We start from the raw sequence: 20,361 nt of genomic DNA on the forward strand, positions 1-20,361 counted from the left end.
GACCATACATGTCAAGCAGAGTGCCTCTTTGATCCTCTTCAAAAGGAACCTTGACTATTGGATGAGAGAAAAGAAATTCACCCCGGGGATCACGTCAGTCACCATGCTAGACAGGGGTCCAGGGAAGTAAATAGTGTGGGGAAGAAATAGCCAAGGAATTGTTATGGCTAGGCTTGTATAGGCCCTAGGGCTGATAGGTTCATAGGCTGGTACTAGGCTATTAATGTTGACAGTCCTTTCATCACCACATATCCACTATTGTAAGGATGGCCTTTTTCATCACACAGCTTATATCTAAAGGTATGGAGTCCATTTACAGGGATGTAATCATTCCACTGTACTCTGTTCTCATTAGGACGATCACTAAATATAATGCCCTATACAGGAGGCATCTGTCCAAACACTTGTTACAACTAGAGTGACCACCACACTTTATGATTAAAAAAAAAAATGAAGGATTTAAATCACAAAAGCTAAACAGGCTATCTGAAGCCTTGTCCCTATACTCAGTATCATACAAGATATTAAGAGGCGACCTCTGCCTTGTGTATACACACAGCCTCAACAGCCCCTATCCTGTCAGACCCACTACACATTCACACAAGTCCAATGGTAGCATGAACACCCGCTCAAGATATCTCAATCTATGCTGCAACATGTTGGAGGGATAGGTATGTATCCCAGAGAATACCACTTTTATGGAAAGGTCTTCCAGTCCACAGAAAACAAAGTACTGCTCTTACTCTATTCAAATGCAACTCGTACAAAAGGATGTGAAACCGCAAATTCACCCCTGGTTTACCACCCATGTCCTTCACAGATAGGGGCAACAAGTAAATGCCCCTGACATTTCAATGTTTATCCCCACCTCTTTGTTATTTGTTTGCAAAATACACAGGCTAAAAACTACCACGGCAGAGTAAGGCTAGGCATAGGAACCTCACAGATAAACAGCCTGGCAAGTACCAGTAAACCAATAATTTCATATTTAAAAATGCATAATTAGATTAGCAGCAAATCAGCAAAACTGTGCCTGCATTCTCAATTAGCAAAATCTGGAACTCGTACTACAAATGAGGAGTTAGCTGAAAATAATAGTAGTAAACAGCCCAGTAGCACATTTTCCCATCAGGTACCAGACTACTTCTATGGGAACATGCAGCAGATAACAGGAGCTCCCTTTAAAACAAACTCTACCCACCAGTGTTGTTCATCTTATCCCAGCAGACTCCTGAGGGGTGACTTTTCTTTAGCCTTCTAGACAACGAATGACTCAGCACTCCTTCACCTAAACAGAATCAGTGGCAAAGCAAACACTTGTTCTAAAGACCTAGATCTAAATTACCACATCAATGCCACCAAATGGCGTGACAGACCGCTAACCCATTGTATATCAAAGTTCTTTCCTACCAACGTTTAAAACCGCTTTGGATGATTGGATGGGTGATCACAAATTTTCACCAAGTATATGAAGAGAAAAATCTGCTTAATGAAGTACATGGTCAGTCTCCCACAGATTTGGCTAATGTGGTCAAGCTTCTCAATGGTCTCCTCTGGCTACAAGATTAGCAAAAAGAAAAACAGAAAAAACAGTAGCATTTGTCATAAGAGCAGTGACTTTGACTGTACACATTGGATGATGAGGTCTTTTTAGTGCTTTGTTTAAATCTCGTGGATTAATACATACTCTGGTATCATCTGAGCTTTTCTTATGAGGAACTACCATGAAAAATACCCATTCAGTTGGGGTAGACGAACCAACTGGACAAGTTGCACCTTGCTGCACCATTTTATCTAGCTCAGCTGACACTGTTCTGCATAACTACTGGAATTTTTCGGGCTGGTCTGACAACTGGGCTGACTTCAGGGTCTAACTTCATGGAGTACACAACTGGTAGTTTGCCTTGAAAAAGATCAGCATAGGCAGAAAAAACAGACTGGGCAAAAGTAGAACAGTTGTCATTTAAGCTTCCTTATGAAATGAAAGTAGCCCCACTTTCATACCACTGCTGAGGCCCAGTAGTGACTGTATGTGCCTTTTGACTACATACACTTTGCCAAATCAAGCTTCTCACCAGCACTCACTCTAGCAAATGTTTCTGCTGACATAACATTGCACTTTGAGCCTAAGTCTACTATGAGCTCTATGGGTCTACCATTAATCCGGACAGTACAAAATATTTCATTCTTTGCCAAAAATCTACTGCATTGACTGTTTCATTAAGCACTGACACACCATCAACATAAAAAAGTACAGTCACAGCTTTCTAATTGATCAACTCGTCTCTTTGAATGTTCTCTTTTAATAAAAGAATTAGCCTTAATTGATTTACAAAAACTTTTGAAATGATTCCACTTATTGCATTTGTGGCACTGCTGACCAAAAGCTAAGCACTTTCCTCTTTTAGATACATGATTACCACCACAATTAGGACAGCTGACTATGAGGCTAGGTGAGGGAACATGCTTTGAATTTGCTGACTCACCCTTGTGCTTCACTGAGACTGTGCGCATTCTGGAATTTGCTAGAAAGCTACAGGGTTTACCAGTGACTGTTACAGGACTCTCAGCTGCTGCCATGTGCTTGGATCTGTTTCTTTTAACCACATACTACATACTATCAACATTAGCACTAGAAGATACTAGATGCATGCATTTCTCATTTGTAAACATATTTATGTGCTTTTTCTGTGAGCTCATATATCTGACAAATCTCAATGGCCTTATTCAAAGTTAAATCACTGTCACGAAACAAAATCTTTCTCGCATCATTTCCAATACCACACAAATCTGCCTTTTATCAACTCATCCCTTAAATCACCAAATCTGCATGTTTTAGCTTTATTTCTCAAGTCAGTTATATATGCTGCAAAAGTTTCACCAGGCTTTTGATCCCTTGTGTAAAATAAGTGCCTCTCCATTGTAATATTCATTTGGGGGTTACACATTTCTCTAAATTAACATTTTAAGCAATCAGGGTCTTCCCTTGATTCAGCCTGTACACCTATATGGCAGTTTTCCCCGCTCCTGCAAATACAGCAGGTGCATACACAAATGAACACCCTCTTTCTATGGCTTCTGAACCAGCTAAATTAAGAATAAATGCATTTGTACATGCATCTTTATCAGAAAATGCAGTTTGTATGAAAATATTGTACTGTTGCTCAAACACTCTCCAATTCTCTGCAATATTACTATCAAATACAAGTGAAGCTGGTCTACGAAATCCTTCAGCCATGCCAACAAAGTATGCTTTAATACACTGAAATTATGGTCCTTGTAATTATATATTTACATACATACACACACACAGCCAGTACTTGTAATAACATTCAAATGCACAATAAACTCTTAGAAATACTGTACTTTGCAAAATATGCTTTGAAATGGCTGTATTTTGCAAAATAACTGTACTGCAATAATGCACACACATGCGAACATTTCATACACCTCGGCTATCCGGAATAGCTTTAATTAATACGAAAAAGTAGCACATAGGGAAAAATGCGGTAATTTTCCTTATTTTATATATTTTATGTGATTCGGACATTTCAAACACTATTTTGAATATTTTCATGGGAGGTGGGAGGGTGGCCTAATGGGTAAGGTGTTTGCCTTACAAACACATGGTGCAGGGTTTGAGTCTCACAAGGGACAGCTGGCTAGGCTTAAAATGGCTCGCAAGGGCAGTTAGCTTAGTACTAATCTATGAACCTATGAATATGGCGGCCACGGTGGTGCAGCGGTTCGCGTTGTCGCCTCACAGCAAGAGGTTCTCCGGTTCGATCCTCGGCTGGGGTGCCTTCTGTGCAGAGTCTGCATGTCCTCCCTGTGGTCGTGTGGGTTTCCTCCGGGTGCTCCGTTTTCCTCCCACATCCCAAAGACATGCTGTAGGTGGATTGGCCACTCTAAATTGGCCCTAGGTGTGAGTGCATCCTTGTATGTGCCTTCTGTGGAAGGTTGGGCGCCGGGCTGGCAACCTGACACCATAAAACTCTACTGCCAATCATGAGTGGACAGGTGATGCGCTCTGGCGACCCCTAACCAGGGAAAAAGCCGAAAGAAGTCGTCGTAGTTTCAGACATTTCATTTAACTAGAAATTTGTTTTGAGCGCTTCGTTTTATATTTCCCGAATAAGAAATCATTTAAGCCAGTTTTAGTAAATGGAATTTGTTTCTGACCTGTTTTTGCGAGTTGTACATGCAGTAGGGATGATCCACTCCTGTATATTCCTCCAACATTAACAGAGTGCCTCTCGGTCTTCATTCTGGATTCCTTTCTATCACTGTGTCCCTCGTTCTATGTTATGATTCAAGACGAACAGGCGGGGTAGTTCGCTTATATGCTTTATCATATAGAAACACATCAGGATGGATAGCAGTAACAAAACATAAACGGATTACCTGACAGACCATTACATAAATGCATACTTACATCTCAGCAGCTCTCTACAAAATGGCAGTCAGGCTTGCACATGCTCAGTATTTATATACATGTGCAATGCTATGGACAGCTTCTTAAAGGTACATACTTGGTCTACACTATGAACCTATGGACCCAGAGTTATTTTTTCTTCCCTGTAATATCAGCAAGTTGTTGTTTATACTCTGATTTCAACACGTTTCATTTTGTTTTCGTTTCAACCTTATCCCTGCCACAGGTCATGAAAGTCCCAACATTTATCTATTCAAATTTTATATTGCGAGAAAGGAATATGTCTCTGCCTGCATAACACGGCTTAGACAGTAGAAATTCTGCACTTTTTACTGTTGGCATTCTCCCACAATTTTACATTTATGAGACTCTCTTGCAGAGGTCAACAAACAGCTAACATGAAACTATTTTTTAAGCAGGGATGACTTTTACTGCAATGCCACCTAAACATACTCAACCTCATTCTTAGCCAGTGAATGTTGCATTAACTACAAAATTAATCTCAGTAGCAAACATGCAAGCAGTTTTACTAATGTTTACTATCACTTTAAAATAACAAGTTCTTCAGGACACAACAAAGCTGACTTTCATACTCTGGAAGCGTGCGAGGGAGGAACGGTCTGGAATTTTTATCTCAATAGATGTATATAGTTTTGTGGATTAAAGTAAAGTATATCTTCTACGTGCAGGCATCTGATAATTAAGGAAAGAAATAAAGGGATATTCAAAGTAGAGATTCAGTTTGCAGTACCTTAATGGGATGCTGCATTTCATCAACTTGCAAATGTCTGTTACAGTCAGTACAGAAGCTTTGTAGCAAAGGTATTAACAATAGCGTTTTACCTTTGTTTTTTTTTTCTTTCTATGATCTAAAGAACCTGCAACATCCAAGTTTCGCAGTCTGCAACCCAACAAGTAGACTACTGAAAACTCCTAAAAATCTTCTCCTACCTTGGAGATAGCTGAAAAAAAAGCCAGAAACAAGTGTCCCATTATCTTAAACCATTACATGCCACCCACCTTCTTTTTAGTACCGATTAAAAAAAATTCCATACACTTTGCCTAAGCGTTTTCCAGTAAGTTTTCCACTCAGTCTTGAGCCTCAGTTTGTAACAAGGTATAAAACAAAATCTGGAGACATTTAAGAGCGACTATTTGTCTGCTCTTAATTGACTATACCTTTTAAATTTTACCAACAGATAACATTTCTGAAGAAACTATCTGGTTTAAGAAGAAAGCCCTCTAGTTAGCATTATAACCTGTAACTAGTATACTATGCAAGATTTAGATGAGAGAGAGTCTGATAACTTGACCCCAAAGCATGCAATACAACCAGCATCTTCCAAAAAACAAACTCTCTAGGCAGATACAAAGGTTGTAATTGATTTGGAGTCCTCTGTTTTAAGAGCATTCATTTTACAACCAAAAATCCTTCACTGAAACAAGAGTAAATCCTGACAGAATTAGACAAATATACAACCATAGGAATGCTTCTACTGCTGCCCAAAAAGACTATACATGTATTCTTACCAACATGGATACTTGAAGGCTGGCTATCAATAATTCAAAATAAATTAAAAAACATGAACGGGTACAGTGTGCATCCCTGTCTGGTAACCATTAAAAGTTCAAATGAAGAAGACAAACATGCACTGATGGTTATTCTGAACAAGAAGCCTACATATACTCTTCATTAAGTTCAGGTACTTATGGAGGAAGCCTATATGAGTTAGAACTGTTTATAATTATGCATCCCCAGTTTACTCTGTCATATGTTTTCTCTACATGCATTTGCAGTTTTGTTAACATCTTCTACAAAAAGGGCAGTTTTTAATCAAGTAATCTGAGAAAATTTGATCAGACATAAAACCCATTTTACCTAAAAGGATCAGTGATGGGAAATATCTGTTTTTAATGAGTAAAACAGCTTATAACATCTAAAGTTAAGCAGTCCAAAATGGCCATAAGTGAGCTGGCAAACACTATTTACATTACACAGCCTTACTTAAAAGATTTCCTTTCCTGGTTTCAGAATGGCAGATTCCCTCTGCGGGAAGCAGTCAGGCCCAGAATGTCTCATATTTTGGCCATTCATGACTTACTGAGTTGTGCTATTACACCACAGCCTGGTCAGTTTTAAAAGGATTAACTGGGATAAGAAGTCAACACTTACTGTTCTAGGTTCCCCTGAAGCACTCTTCAGCATAACGCTGGTTATACTACTTCATAAAGCTCAAGAGACCTTCTCTATGACTGATTACTAGTTTTCCTACAACTGGGTCAACAACCTTATTAAACTCTGTTGTCCAAGTTTTAAAGCCAAAGATGAATGGTTAGAGTGTGTTCAAAATTCAACATCCTCTTCACCTAATTCACCTTTCACTGGAGAAATCTATGGATATTCGGCCTTAGTACTTGACTTTTTATCTGAGCTGCAACCCTGATATACAGTACCAACCTTTTAAACACACACTAAATAAAAATGTCAAAAAGAAGTTTATCTAATGGATAAAAAATAAAATCTGTCTCATTATTGTGGTTTATTTGAAAGGAATTTATACTATATATGGTGCCTTTTATGCAAGGTCTTCAGTCCTTAGAAGTAACTCCACCAGTTTCACAAAGGCTCAATTACTCACAGCCCTGCCAGAAACTAGGCCATTTACGGTAGGTTACAGCTGCAGGCCTCAAGTATGCCTTCACTCCAGCAACACAAACTCTTCACATGAGCTTCCATAAAGCCACATCCACAACAGGACCCAATGTGCTAACATCAGAAACTACGAACCTTTGGACCGTGTCACTGTTCCACCCTATGATAACCATCCCAAGATGAGGACACAGCCCCTCATCTGTTATTTCCAGGCTACAGCATTTTCTACACTACAAACAAGAAAATGACTCATTACTCAAAATAATATAACCAATTATTTGACCAATGGCTGTGAGAATTTAAAGACACGACACATTTAAAGGCGTATGTCCCATTTTCCACACATAAGATGTCATAAGACCTAGTTCTTTCCGAAAGCCTCTTATTAGCAATGTAGCTTGTGAAATTAATTGTTCCAGTATGATCATACACAAATTAGTCAATGACTCTGTGAAGATAGGTGAAGGCTGCCAGCCCAGCCAGATAGAAATTCTGTCATTTGTAAATATTAATGTAAGCCACAAGCTTGTTCTCTTAAATGTGAAAATACTGCATTGGATAACGAACTGCAAAGATGTAACAGTGCACTCTGCTGTAAGAAAGCTAAGTCAAGCATTTTAGGACTGTCTGATGTCAAAACTCAGAGCCGATATGTCTAGAGGGAGGCATCCTGCCTTATTGTTTTAAGACCAGTGTTAATGGCTAGAATTTGCATGTATAAATGTCCTTTATTGCTCTGGTTTCTGACCAGGTGTAAAGAATGTAAATGTAGTTTCTGTTAGCCTGGGAACACCAGAGAAGTGTGAAGAATGATGTCATGTGAAGCAGCTCTGTGTTATCAATTTAAAGAGAGAGAATCGGAGAGCTCTGAGCAATTTGTATTGAGAACATCCAACATCACCAGAACTGCTTTGTTCTTTATGTAAGCGTACTTTAGAACTGTGCTTTCTCTTAGATAGAGGTAGGAAATAGGAAGATTAGACTAGTTTCTTTTTCTGTGATGTCAGAACTTTTGCTACTGTGTTATTTTAAAGTATTTCTCTGTGATCTCTGAACTCTTGACTAGCACTGGGTAGCAAGTAGTAGTGTCTTGTGTTTTTATTACTTATTATTACAATATTTTTAAACCTTTCAACTGTGGCTGTTTTATGTAGAGTTAATTTAAGCTCTAGAGTACATTGCATGTATATAGTGATACTGTACCAAGTCACTCTAATAAGCCTTGACTGTTCAGTCACACTTACCATTTGGATAATAATATTGCACAGTAATAATTAGACACCCTTTCAGAAGGGCCTTTGAGTAGCTGATATTAGTGGGTGGTGCCAGCTAGTACTACCTTTTAGACAGGGCAGAAAAGGGGAACAGCTGGAGAACCTGTGCCAGACTTCCCCAGGTGTGTCTGTGTGATTGTATAAACTCTTATCTCAAAGTGTGTGTGTGTGTGTGTGTGTGTGTGTGTGTGTGTGTGTGTGTGTGTGTGTGTGTGTGTGTGTCAACTACTTAGGCAGGGACACGAAGCACTGGTTGGACAGAGAGGGTGCTGGAGTTTTTAGTTTGCCCACTAGGCTGAGATCTGTACCCTATAGTTGTGCCAGTGGAGAGTCTTATTGGGGACCTGGAGAGAAAGGGAGAAACCAGCCCCAAACTAACAGTGATCTCTGTGTGCTCTTAAGGAAAATTGTACTTTATTGTGTATGTATTTATTATCCTTTCCCAATATGGATGCCCCTCACTGGTGTTAGTGGTGAAGAGTGAGGTTCCTTGATGGCTGGGCCAGTGCACGGGCATCACAGACTCCATGAGGAGACCCCATTCCTTGGTGTATCCAGACCTTTCCTGTCCAACCAGCTTCAGTCAGTTTTGATAAAAATTGTCAAGTATACAAAACTGCTCATCTTTACAAAGGTATACATTTAAATTTTCCACCATTTATCCAAGACTTCATCTTGTAACTTAAATTTCATTCAAAAAGGGAATGAATGGACATCATTATTTGGAAAGCATCTACACAGTCTACCACAAAGTCATGATCAATAGTAACCAGAATCATATCAACTCTGTAATAAGAATGAACCTGGCATTTAAAAGAAAAATGCATATGCATCTGGGTAACTTCAAAACTCCAAGAATGCCAATTGTTCCAAGCAAAGAAATAATACACGTACTAATAAATTTCCCCACAGAAGGGATCACATAAGCCCAGGGACAGAACAATTTCTCATTCAAAAATTGCATTTTTCATGCCCCACATGCACACATACATATACCCTCCTGAAAAATAATCCTGTCTCTACTTATCCTAGCTAGCTCTGCATGTATACTAACAAGAGGAAAAATAAACATTTGTAACATTAATTTTTTTGACCCCCTCCCCAAGACTTTATATATATATATATATATATATATATATATATATATATATATATATATATATATTTACACACACACACACACACACACACACACACACACACACACACAATGTGTTTTCAAAATATCCCCTCTGCTCCAATAACTCAAAGGGGCAACTAAACCACAATGTTTAACACATCTACCCCCAATTTCCATATTTACCTAAATATTAAACACAGGAGCCTTCCAGTGGTGGTGTGCACTGACAGAGAGTGAAGCAATGATGCTCCTTGAAGGGAATCTGCATTGCAAGAAAGAATGGCTTGTTTGGCTTGAAATAACTCCGCAAAAAATTAAGTAACCAAATCGACCCATCGAAAGCGGGCTGGAAAGAGGGGGGGGAGGAGGAGGACTTTCAGATCTCGATGTGCAATGCCAAACATAAATTGAGTGAAAAAAAGGCATAGTGGAGAGCTGTAAACTACGAGCAGTTGTACGGCCATGAATGGAACAGCAATTGTGCAGCGAAAACAATGGGGAAACTGCATGACATAGACAGCAAGTAAGATTAGACAGACACATGAAGCAACTGAAGAAAGGTCAACAGCAGTGCAGCAAACAAACACACCACTTAGATTCAATACTGCAGTCACAGAAAGACGAAGCAGGCCACCATAACACATGCGCACGTAAGTAGTGAACAACTTGAACAGAGACTTTCTGATCTACAAGACAGAACAAGAAGCTTGAATTTACAATTCTTCAGTTTAACAGAAAAGGCAGCAGGAAAGAACCATGTATAATATATGCAAAATATCACTACAGAATGGACATCTTTACCCATCTCCAAAATAAAAATACAACATGCACATAAACTTTTTGCTCTCGCAAATCCTCTGCATGCCAAAAGACCCAGGCAAATAATTGTACACTTCCATACTTTTGAATTAAAAGAACAAATTTTCTCTCTTCTTTATGGAAACCTGGGAAAAAATGCCAGCACAGCAATACTAGAATTTTAGAGAATGACCTTAATGGTGAAATGAGAAGGAAACAGACAACATTCATCTCTGTGTTGCAGCAATGCAGAATCAAACAGCTGAAGTTCAAAGTAGTTTATCCAGCATACTTCAAGATTTTATTCCAAGTTGGAGGTTGTCATAATGGTCAAGATGTTTACCTCACAGACACAGGGTACAGGAAATGATTTTCACCACCGAAAGGGAAATTGACTACGCTTAAAACAGCCCACAAGGGCAGTCAGCTTAGTACTTCCCCATGAACCTATTTCCAACTGGGACCAAAACCTTTTTGTTAACCAGAAGCAGTCCTAAGGGAATTCAGCAGTTTGAGTGCAGGGCGACCTTCTGGGGACATTGTAAATGGATCGCACTGAAAACCTAGCCACACATTTCTCAACCTCATAGTGCAAGAAACCTGGACAAGTCTGACAATGGGGGGGAAGGCCAAAAAATAGTAACAGATTTTAAATACTGTTTTTGTAAATTTAAAAACTTATTAGAACAACAGGATTTGTTTTATCATGCATTTTTAGGAAGGATATAAAGTCTGAAATTCAAATGTATGTCATTATTTATTGACTTCAGTCTTCAGATCACTGTAGTGATTTGCCACAAAACCACAGACTTTATGAGGAACAGACCAAAAATATGAGGCAAAAATCTGGACAGTTGAGAGGTATCCCTAGCCAGTGGCACACACTCCATTTCCCACTCTTTGAACAGAATCTGCCATAACACAAAGTCCTAGGAAGTGTGAAGGAAAAGAGGTGAGACAATTTCACTAACGGTGTTAGTAAGACTATGTTTAACATCCGCAGAATGGAATGGATACCTTTGCCAATAATGAAAACAAAAGCTAGAAGAGTCGTAAGATGTAGTGAGTATAGTGCGCCCCCTTTATCTGTCTCCCTGAAGAGCAAAGATTAGGGTGTTCCCTAGCAAACCCACCATGGGTAATTGCTATAATACATGTTCTGTCTCAGACCTCAGATTTAATGAGGGTTGATGCACCTTGGGAAAGCAATGGACAACAAAAGTTGATCAATCTTAAAAAAAGTCACAACTCTTTACACATAGTTTAAATAGCTTCACCTGAAGTGTAATATATAGGTTATTGTTCTAGTTTTCCTCTGTTGATTAAAATGTTAGTATATTCTGTTTGCTGACTTGACCTCCTAACACAGTTCTGTAAAACGGGTTCACCTCGGAGTACGATATGAGCCACAGAAAGGTGCGTGCCAACCAACTAGAATTAAAACACTTAAAATAACTTGGAATGTAAATGTTTAATAATCCAGTTAAAAGGGAGAAAGTAATTAAGTACATATGGTAGGAAATTCCTGACACAGTAATACTAAGAGACTCGCTTAGGAAATATAGAAGCTTTTTGAAATTTGCATGGTAAACATATGTAGCAGTTGAATGTTTAGAGGGGAAGAGTAAGGCAGTAATTATATTAATTAACAAAACATTTAATATGTCAGCAAAGAGAGCATCCGATAGACAAGGGTAATTTTTCGATAGATGAGGGTAATTTTTCGATAGATGAGGGTAATTTTGCAGCAGTGAAAGTAATAACAGGAAGACATTTAACTTGGCGAGTTTTTACCTTCCCCCAGAATCAGCAGTGTAAGAACATCAGCGAATGTCTCATCAGATTTTTGAAGGGCAGGAAGGGGTCTTTCTGTGGGGAAGAGATTGAGATTTCAATTTAGTCGAGAGAGACAAAGGTGAGAGTCCTGAAGTTGTCCTTTTTAAAAAATACTGGCCAAGATGCCAAGGTTGAGTGACCAAGCTGACAGACTTTTTCCAAAACCCCGTAATATGTTTTCTACAACGGACAATGTATATTCCAAAAGAAAACACGATTATTAATTGACATTACGAAATCAGATCATGCCCCACCGATATTAACACTGAAACCTAAAGTCAGACAGCCCTTAAAGCACTGAAGATAGCTTGTAAACCATGCAAGTACTGCAAGATTCATGGAGTGATGGGAGAGATGTTACAGGTAAGCAAAGATGATTTCACTGATCAGGATTCAATTAAAGCCTGCAAGAGAGGCAAAAAGAAATGGAAAATCTTCTACAAGATTTTGTAGAAGAAAAGAAAAAAAATACATCAAGAGTGAGTGGCATGGAACAAGGCCAGAAGGCACCAAGAACCACTGGCTTAGAAAATGACTATTCAGGAGGCATAACGCGGAAAAAATATTAGAATAAGAGAGAGAATTTTGAGGAAAGGTCCTACAGGATTCCTACTCTGATAACACACCTAAAGCCATGCGTAACCTAGCCATAAGATTAAGACATGTTAAAGTAGAAAAATGGGTGTTCAGCTTGATAGATAAAGAAATGGGAAACAAGATGGAGGATCCAGGGAAAGTTGTACACATTTACAAAATACTATGGGGAGTTATACAAAGAAAGTAACCCAGTGAGAATACAAATGAAGATCTGACAAATTTCACTGTAGAAGGGGTAACAAAAACTGGCAAGTTTCCCCATGCTAACTTCCTGATGAGACTATCTACTATGAAAGAGCTCAGAGGAGTTCTAATGAACCTTAAGGACGGTAAATCACCAGCTAAGATGGCATCCCATTCAAGTTGCACAAGTTAGGTGGGAGGGGACTACTGCAAATAATGGTTAGAGTAATAAACCACACCTTAACACAGGAGAAACCTAGCTCTTGGATGGTTGCAGCTACTTCAACAATCCTGACAGCCAGGAAAAGACTCAATATTAGTCAGTTCATATAAAGTGATTTCAGTCTTGAACCAGGATTATAAAATATTAATGTTTTTACTGTCAGAAAAATTAGTCGATGTTATACCTCAATTGGTTCACAAATACCAATGTGACTTTGTGAGAGGCAGGCAAAATGGGATAATACTCTGAAAAATCTTAGCATGAATGCCAAAAAGGCATTTAGAGTGAGATGGGATTATTTGTTCTTAGTATTAAGGATTATGAAATTAAAGACTGTGAAATCCCCCAAGAGGTTTGTTACTCTGTTACAGAACACACATAGAATATTACATGCCAGAGTTAAAATAAATGTGAAATATCCTTCACTTTCATCATCTTTATGGACACGAGACAAGGCTGCTCGACATTACCTCTGTTACTTCCACTATACTTGGAGCCATTGGCAGAAAGACTGATAATGGATGGATTTATGAAGGGACAGCTGAAATGTTATTTTAGCATTGTACTCCGGCATCTTTTATTATACCTATCTGATCCAGAGAACCTAGATAAGTTTATTAAGACCTTAAAAGCAATTAGGATTTGTGTCAGGATACAAGTTAAAGAAAAACTCAAATGCTGTCTTTAACATTCACTCATCACAGAAACTTAGGGAGTCATCCTTCCTATAAATATGGGATGTTCAGGGGCCAAGGTATCTAGGTATTTCATAAGCAAAGAAACGATACAACCCATATTTCTTTTTCACAAATCCAATAAAAATATCTAGCATATTTCAGAGTCTGGAAACTACTGGATTTAGATCTTAATCTGACAGCAATCACTACAGATTATCTTCTCTTTGGTCCTACAAAGTAGTAAGGCAATCCCATGGGACCCTGGTACATCCCTTTTTAGAGACCCAAACAACTATGCAATGTGAAAAATATGGAACCAGAAGCCAAGGGTAGCAGGGTAAATATTACTACTAAAAAAAACATCAGGACAAACTGGGAAGCTCAGATCTTAGGGTTTTAAAGGACAGCAATATTGTTAAATATATTCCTTACATGAAGAAGGTAGGGGAATCAGGAGAAAACACAAGGTGGATGGATATGGGAAAAGAAATACTGAAAGGGAAGTATCAAAATGTAGAATCATGTATTTGGCTGAGTGAGAAAAAGAGCAACTGAAGACCTGTGGTCCTAAAAGCATACAACTGGGTGGCAAGTGAAGGAAAATGTGACTGGTCAAAGAACATCACATGCTTGAGCTTCACCACATCCAGATTATTATAGGCAAAATCCCATGCTATATCCTTGCAGTCTACAGGTCCCCCTCTATTACCCAGGAAACCCATAACACATACTGGAGGCACTCACCATTCAATCCAATACCATATTCATGGGAGGCTAACTACCCCACTATAAAAAGTGGGGATCATACACTACCCCAAACTTTCAGGCTCCGTGATTCCTGGACTTTGTTAATACAAACATCCTGGACCACCTGGACCCACTGGGGGACAAATATAATGGATCTGGGCCTCATTAACATGGAAAAATACTGCACCATCCCTGTATAATGTCCTCTCTGATAAAGTCAGACCACAAAGCTGTCTACTTTAAAATAAAAATAAAACCCAGGACCCGCACTAACCATGGAACATTTGGGAACTATTCTAAGGTAAAATGTCTAGCCTCCCAAACCCTAACCTTGCTGCTTATGCAGAATTGTTCACAGAGACCCTGTACAGTCATGTTAATAGACGTACAGAGACAACTATGCCTACCAGGAATAAACACAGAACAAACTCAAAAAACAAGCCACCCTGGTTGAATTCCAATAGCAATAGGCTGGATAACAAAAGCAAGAAGTCAGGACATAAATCAAGTACAACACCCAGCAGGATAAAAATCTAGCATCAATCTAAACAAATCAGAGGGCAAATCAGGTCTACCAAACCAAAATATGCAGTAAAAGTTGCTTCCCACACCAACGACAACAATAAGGCTTTCTTTAGCTAGGTCCGCAACCTTAAAGACAGTGCACAACAGTGTGCAAAACTAATTTCAAATGAGGCCACCTACACTGAGCCAGAAGATACAGCAAATCTACTAGAAGACAAATTTACCTCTAGTTTTACTCCCACACACTCCATGCCATGCCTCAAGAAATACTATCGAAAATAATCTCCACCCTGCAACTATCACTAGGGAGCAGGTCCATGACGCATTCTCCAAGTCCAAGAATACTGCATCAATGGGCAGTGACAACATACCAGAATGCTTCCTAAATTGCATGAAACAACCTATCAGGACCACTACAGTCATTTACTGTAGCCTCCACACAGGCTTTGTGCCATGCGAATTGAGAACTGCAACAGTCATCCCTCTGCAAATGGGTGAGTCATCTACAGACCCCAGTAACTACAGACCCACAAAGTCTGACTAGTGTCGTATGCAAAGCTATGGAAAGAATTATCATGGAAATGATTAACAATGACATAGGAAATCTTCAGATGTTGGATCCAACCCAGTTTGGTTTCATCAAAGGCAGATCATGCCTACTCAACCTTGCAGACTTCGAGAACATCTCCAAAGCAACAGATAAAGGCAAAATGGTGCATACTGCCTACTTTGATATGACCAAAGCAATGGATACAATACTCTACTTGTCATTGTAGATAAACTCAAGGAATTAGGTATAAACCCCTGTGTCACCCAATGCACAGTCAGGTGGCTCTCAGATAGGACCCAAGAACCTCCACAGAGGGGCAGGTCACTAGTGGAATCCCTCAGGGCTCTGTGCTGGACTGCTCCTTTTTGGTATCTACTCCTCTAAAGTCAAGGCTAACAGCAAGGACTTATGACTGCCCAAGTCTGCAGCTGACTGCAAACTAGTTGCAGTCATAGACTCTCCCCAAGGCACTAATATTCCCCAAGAAGGGGTTCACTCAGACAAATAACTGATGCCAGAGCCATGGTCTAATATCCAGTGCCAAAAAATGCATACCAGTATCTTTAAGAAAGTCAGCTACCCCAGAAAACTACTTCAATGACAATACAGTCTTACAATAGATCCTGTAATCAGAGATTTGGGGAAGCATGTACACAGTAACCTGTCCTTTGACCATCATGTGTATAAGGCAGTAAAGATATGACATACAGGTCCAAGAAAGTCATCACTCCACAGTATTCAGCTCTCATCAGACCAGTCATTTAGTACACCATCCCCTTTGGTGTGTACCGGACCAGGCACAAGCAACATCACAAAAAGGATAAAGGTCATAAACATGTCTTATACGGATCGCCTCAAGCCCTATCCTGTACTCTGCCTCCTACAGACTGTTGATGGGAGATCTATGCCTGGTAAGGCATCCTTGGATCCTGTTCTGATGGATCTAATGCAAATCCGCAAAACAAAAAGCATAACAATTACCTGATCTATGACATGCTGGAGGGACAGGTATGCATCAATGACCAACCCTTCTCTGGAACAAGCTTCCCATCAACATGAAACAGTTCTTCCCTGACTCAATTCAAACAAAAAACTTGGACCAGTGGATGGGGAATCAGAAATTTACCCCTGGTCTGGCACCTATGTCCCTAACGGGCTAAGGCAGCTTATAAATGCTTAACCACTCAAGCCCTAGCCTACACAAACCCCTTACACTATCCTTAACATTCCTAAACTTGTCAGCTATATTTGAAATGCATGGCTAGGCTCAAAAAGGCCCCTGTGGTCACTAGCCTAGTATACACCTATAAAGTGATTGACCTTAAGAGTGCATGGCAAATTAACACTGCTGCTTTTGGTCTGCAACTAATGCCTGATACAACCAAATAACGTTCACACTATTGCTGAACAGCAAAGCCACTGGCTTCCCAGAATTTCATACACCTTACTCTCAAGCCCAGTGCCTTTTTCTACTACCGTACCAACAGTAACTATCTTGACTAAAACTACTGCATTCATACAATTACTCCCAGAAGTGAGTAATATAACTTCAGTGCTGTGACACCGTCCTGTTTTTATATTAACACACTGCCACTAGCCAGACCAATGTAATATACCTAAGACAAAAGGAGACTGCACACTGTTAAAATGAACCAAACATACTGTCCACGTATGGTAGAAACAGCTCAGCAGTCTTGTCAAAAAATAACAACTGCTATAACAACACATTCAGTTCATGGAAAGCTTTTATACATAAATATATATATAAAATTATAAGTCCACCGAATACTCCAAGTGCAAAGCAAACTCCAAATAAACTAGATCACTACAATGAACTTTTAAGGAAGATTCACATTACCTGGGGGTGGGGGACCTTCAGCAGGGTGCGTCCTGGAATGAAACAATTCAGCTGGTACTCTCTTTTCACACAAATTTCTCCGCTCTGCATTAAGTAAATTCTGACCTATACATACTGTTGGGTTGAAATTTTACATCTAAATAACTTTGTATGAAGTTGCTTAAATAAGAAGGTTGAAACACCAAAAACAATAAAGCAGCTTTTGACAGAAAGTGGCAGAATAAGGAGCCCAAAACACTGCTAGTGTGTGTGCAAAGCATATTTACTTTTCATTTGTTCTGTACAGTTTTTACACACGTCTATCAGTAAGGAAAAAATCCATGGTCTGTACAGTTTTTACACACGTCTATCAGTATGGAAAAAATACATGGTCTGTACAGTTTTTACACACGTCTATCAGTACGGAAAAAATCCATGGTCTGTACAGTTTTTACACACATCTATCAGTACGGAAAAAATCCATGGTCTGTACAGTTTTTACACACGTCTATCAGTACGGAAAAAATCCATGGTCTGTACAGTTTTTACACACGTCTATCAGTACGGAAAAAATCTGTGGTCTGTACAGTTTTTACACACGTCTATCAGTACAGAAAAAATCCATGGTCTGTACAGTTTTTACACACGTCTATCAGTACGGAAAAAATCCATGGTCTGTACAGTTTTCACAGTCGGTACAAAAATACCACCTCAGGTCTTCAAACATAAGCCCTGCCTACTACAGCAACATGAAGAAGACTGCTTTCAAACCACATTTTTGTCAGTGACGACACTAGACAGGGTTTTTCTTTTTTTTAGCAACTATCCACTATATATATACAGTCTGGGAGAGGACAGTAGTGAGGCTCCATATATGGAAGGAATCATAAATGCTGGAGGCAATACAAAAATATTGCTCTTTGCAAGTAGCAGTACTGGGATCTTTATAAATCTACAGGGTTCCTCCTAGAAGCTTCCAGTAACTCCTTGTTAGGTAGAAAACATATTCTACACATATAGAATGAAAAAAAAAAAAAAAAAAAGTGCTCCCAAAACTCTTCTGGAAAACAAATATGTTTTGTGCAGTTTATTTCAGTAAACATTCTCTAAAAATGTAAAATGTGAAAACTGAATCTTCAACTATTTTTATCTTCAGTAAATATGAACAAAGATGTGAAATGTGACAAGCTATAAAAACAAGTAATTTTTCTATAGAAATGCAGCGGAGCTTTGAAAGTGGCAGTTTCAGGCACACATGCAAACGTACATGCATGCATTAGTAGAGCTTTGAGCTCCTTAGATTACTTCTTGTCAAAACCTATGCTATCTTAATTGGTGTTGCACATCATCATCCAAGCAACTTTGCTTTTGGAGAAGTTATCTAGATTTAAAAGTTGGACTCAGTAGAAAGTAAAAGATCAAGACTGCTTACCAAAAGGAGACAGTAGGGAACTTGTCTAAAAAGTCTGTAATAACTAGTTTGGATATAACATTTGAACTGCCCCATTTCCAAGAAGGTTATCAGCTTCTACAGAAGCAGTCCGTCACATCAGCTTGAACATCCTTCAATTTTTCTTAGAAAAGAATTAAGTTTCAGAGCAAGAAAAAATAAAACAATAATAGAAAATATTACCCAGTACAGGGGGTGCTAAAATGCTTGCAGTTTGTTGCAAAAGTTAAGCTGAATAAATATTGTGAAATTAATAAAAAAAAGTTAAAACATAAGCAAATGAGCTGCCAGTTCCATTTCTTATGGGTATGAGATTTTGCTTTAGAATCTAACCACTTACAAAAGCTAACCATAAGTGACCTGCAAGAAAATAGGCAATAAGTATTCAAAACCAGCTTACCTTCGTTTTGGTACACGAATGAAGAGTTCGGACAGTTGCCTTCCTTGTTCGTCCTTGTAGTCTCGGACTGTGTTGAACAATTCATGGCACAAGGCACTCTGGAAATGATTACACAACTTTCAGTGAATTAAACCAAAACGTTGACTTGTATTAGAGCAAAGAAAGTGACTAAATTAGCACTAGCATTTTCATACTTTTAAAATTGCTAACCATCCATGGCAGATTCACCTTGCTTAACTGAAATTATTACTCTTTCATACCATCTTCCTACAAGACATATACAAGCAGGATTAAAAAAAATGAAGACTGCTAAACAAAAATGACAGAGGGTTCGGGATGCAGAAAATAAAACTAATTTCTGACAGGTTTAGTCTTACCTGGGTAATGTCTCCCTGCCCATCAGGAGAGAACTGTAATGACATAAAAACAGAAAATCACCAATCAGTCCAACTCAACAATTTTTTACATTATGCTTACAAATACCTACTAAGCCTTTTACTCTGTTCCGCATGTTAGAAACCATTAGTGAGATGGTTTGCCTGCCACAGGGTAATTCACTTCCAAATGAATATACTTCACTAAATGACACCTCTCAAATTTGTTTTAAATCTTCTCAGATTTAAATTAAAGTTTCCACACTTAAATTCTGCTGGGGTTCTGCAAAGGCTGTTAGCAAGTAAAAAATGGTGTCTTTATTCATAAGTACACAGGCTTCAGTCATTTTTCAAGTGGTCCTCACCAAGTGTATAATGCAAGCCCTAAGCAAAGCAACACTGACTAATTATCAGTGGTGAACCTAAATGGCCTGCCATCACTGTTGCTTTGTACTTTAAAACTGGACTGTTGTTGAGGTGTCACCACTAATAGCACTGAAAAATATTATCCTGGTTGCAAATTGATTACAGCTTACTATAATGGCTTAAGATGGACACAAATTATAACATTATTCACTTTCTCAGTAGCAGGGACAAATCACTCAATAATCCAAAGCCTTCCCCTGTGCATCATCAACACTAACTCAATTTCACATATAAAACCACTTAAGATATCACTCAT

The 20,361-nt window shown here is 38.9% G+C and overlaps 1 protein-coding gene across 13 annotated transcripts in view; it reads right to left on the bottom strand.

Moving 5' to 3' along the window:
* The window catches only part of PBRM1 (polybromo 1), a 2,726,611-nt gene that overhangs the window by 2,517,040 nt on the left and 189,210 nt on the right, over positions 1 to 20,361 (bottom strand). For all 13 annotated transcript variants that reach the window (XM_044078866.1, XM_044078877.1, XM_044078870.1 and 10 more), the window contains exons 4-5: positions 19,683 to 19,715; positions 19,306 to 19,403 (exon numbers count right to left, since the gene is read on the bottom strand). In XM_044078866.1, coding sequence (XP_043934801.1) covers positions 19,306 to 19,403; positions 19,683 to 19,715 — 131 coding nt within the window. The remainder of the gene's footprint in view (positions 1 to 19,305; positions 19,404 to 19,682; positions 19,716 to 20,361) is intronic.

The sequence above is a fragment of the Protopterus annectens genome, chromosome 7.part1 (genome assembly GCF_019279795.1).
Source record: "Protopterus annectens isolate FY-2018-M chromosome 7.part1, PAN1.0, whole genome shotgun sequence".
In the NCBI taxonomy this organism is placed as follows: Eukaryota; Metazoa; Chordata; order Ceratodontiformes; family Protopteridae; genus Protopterus; species Protopterus annectens.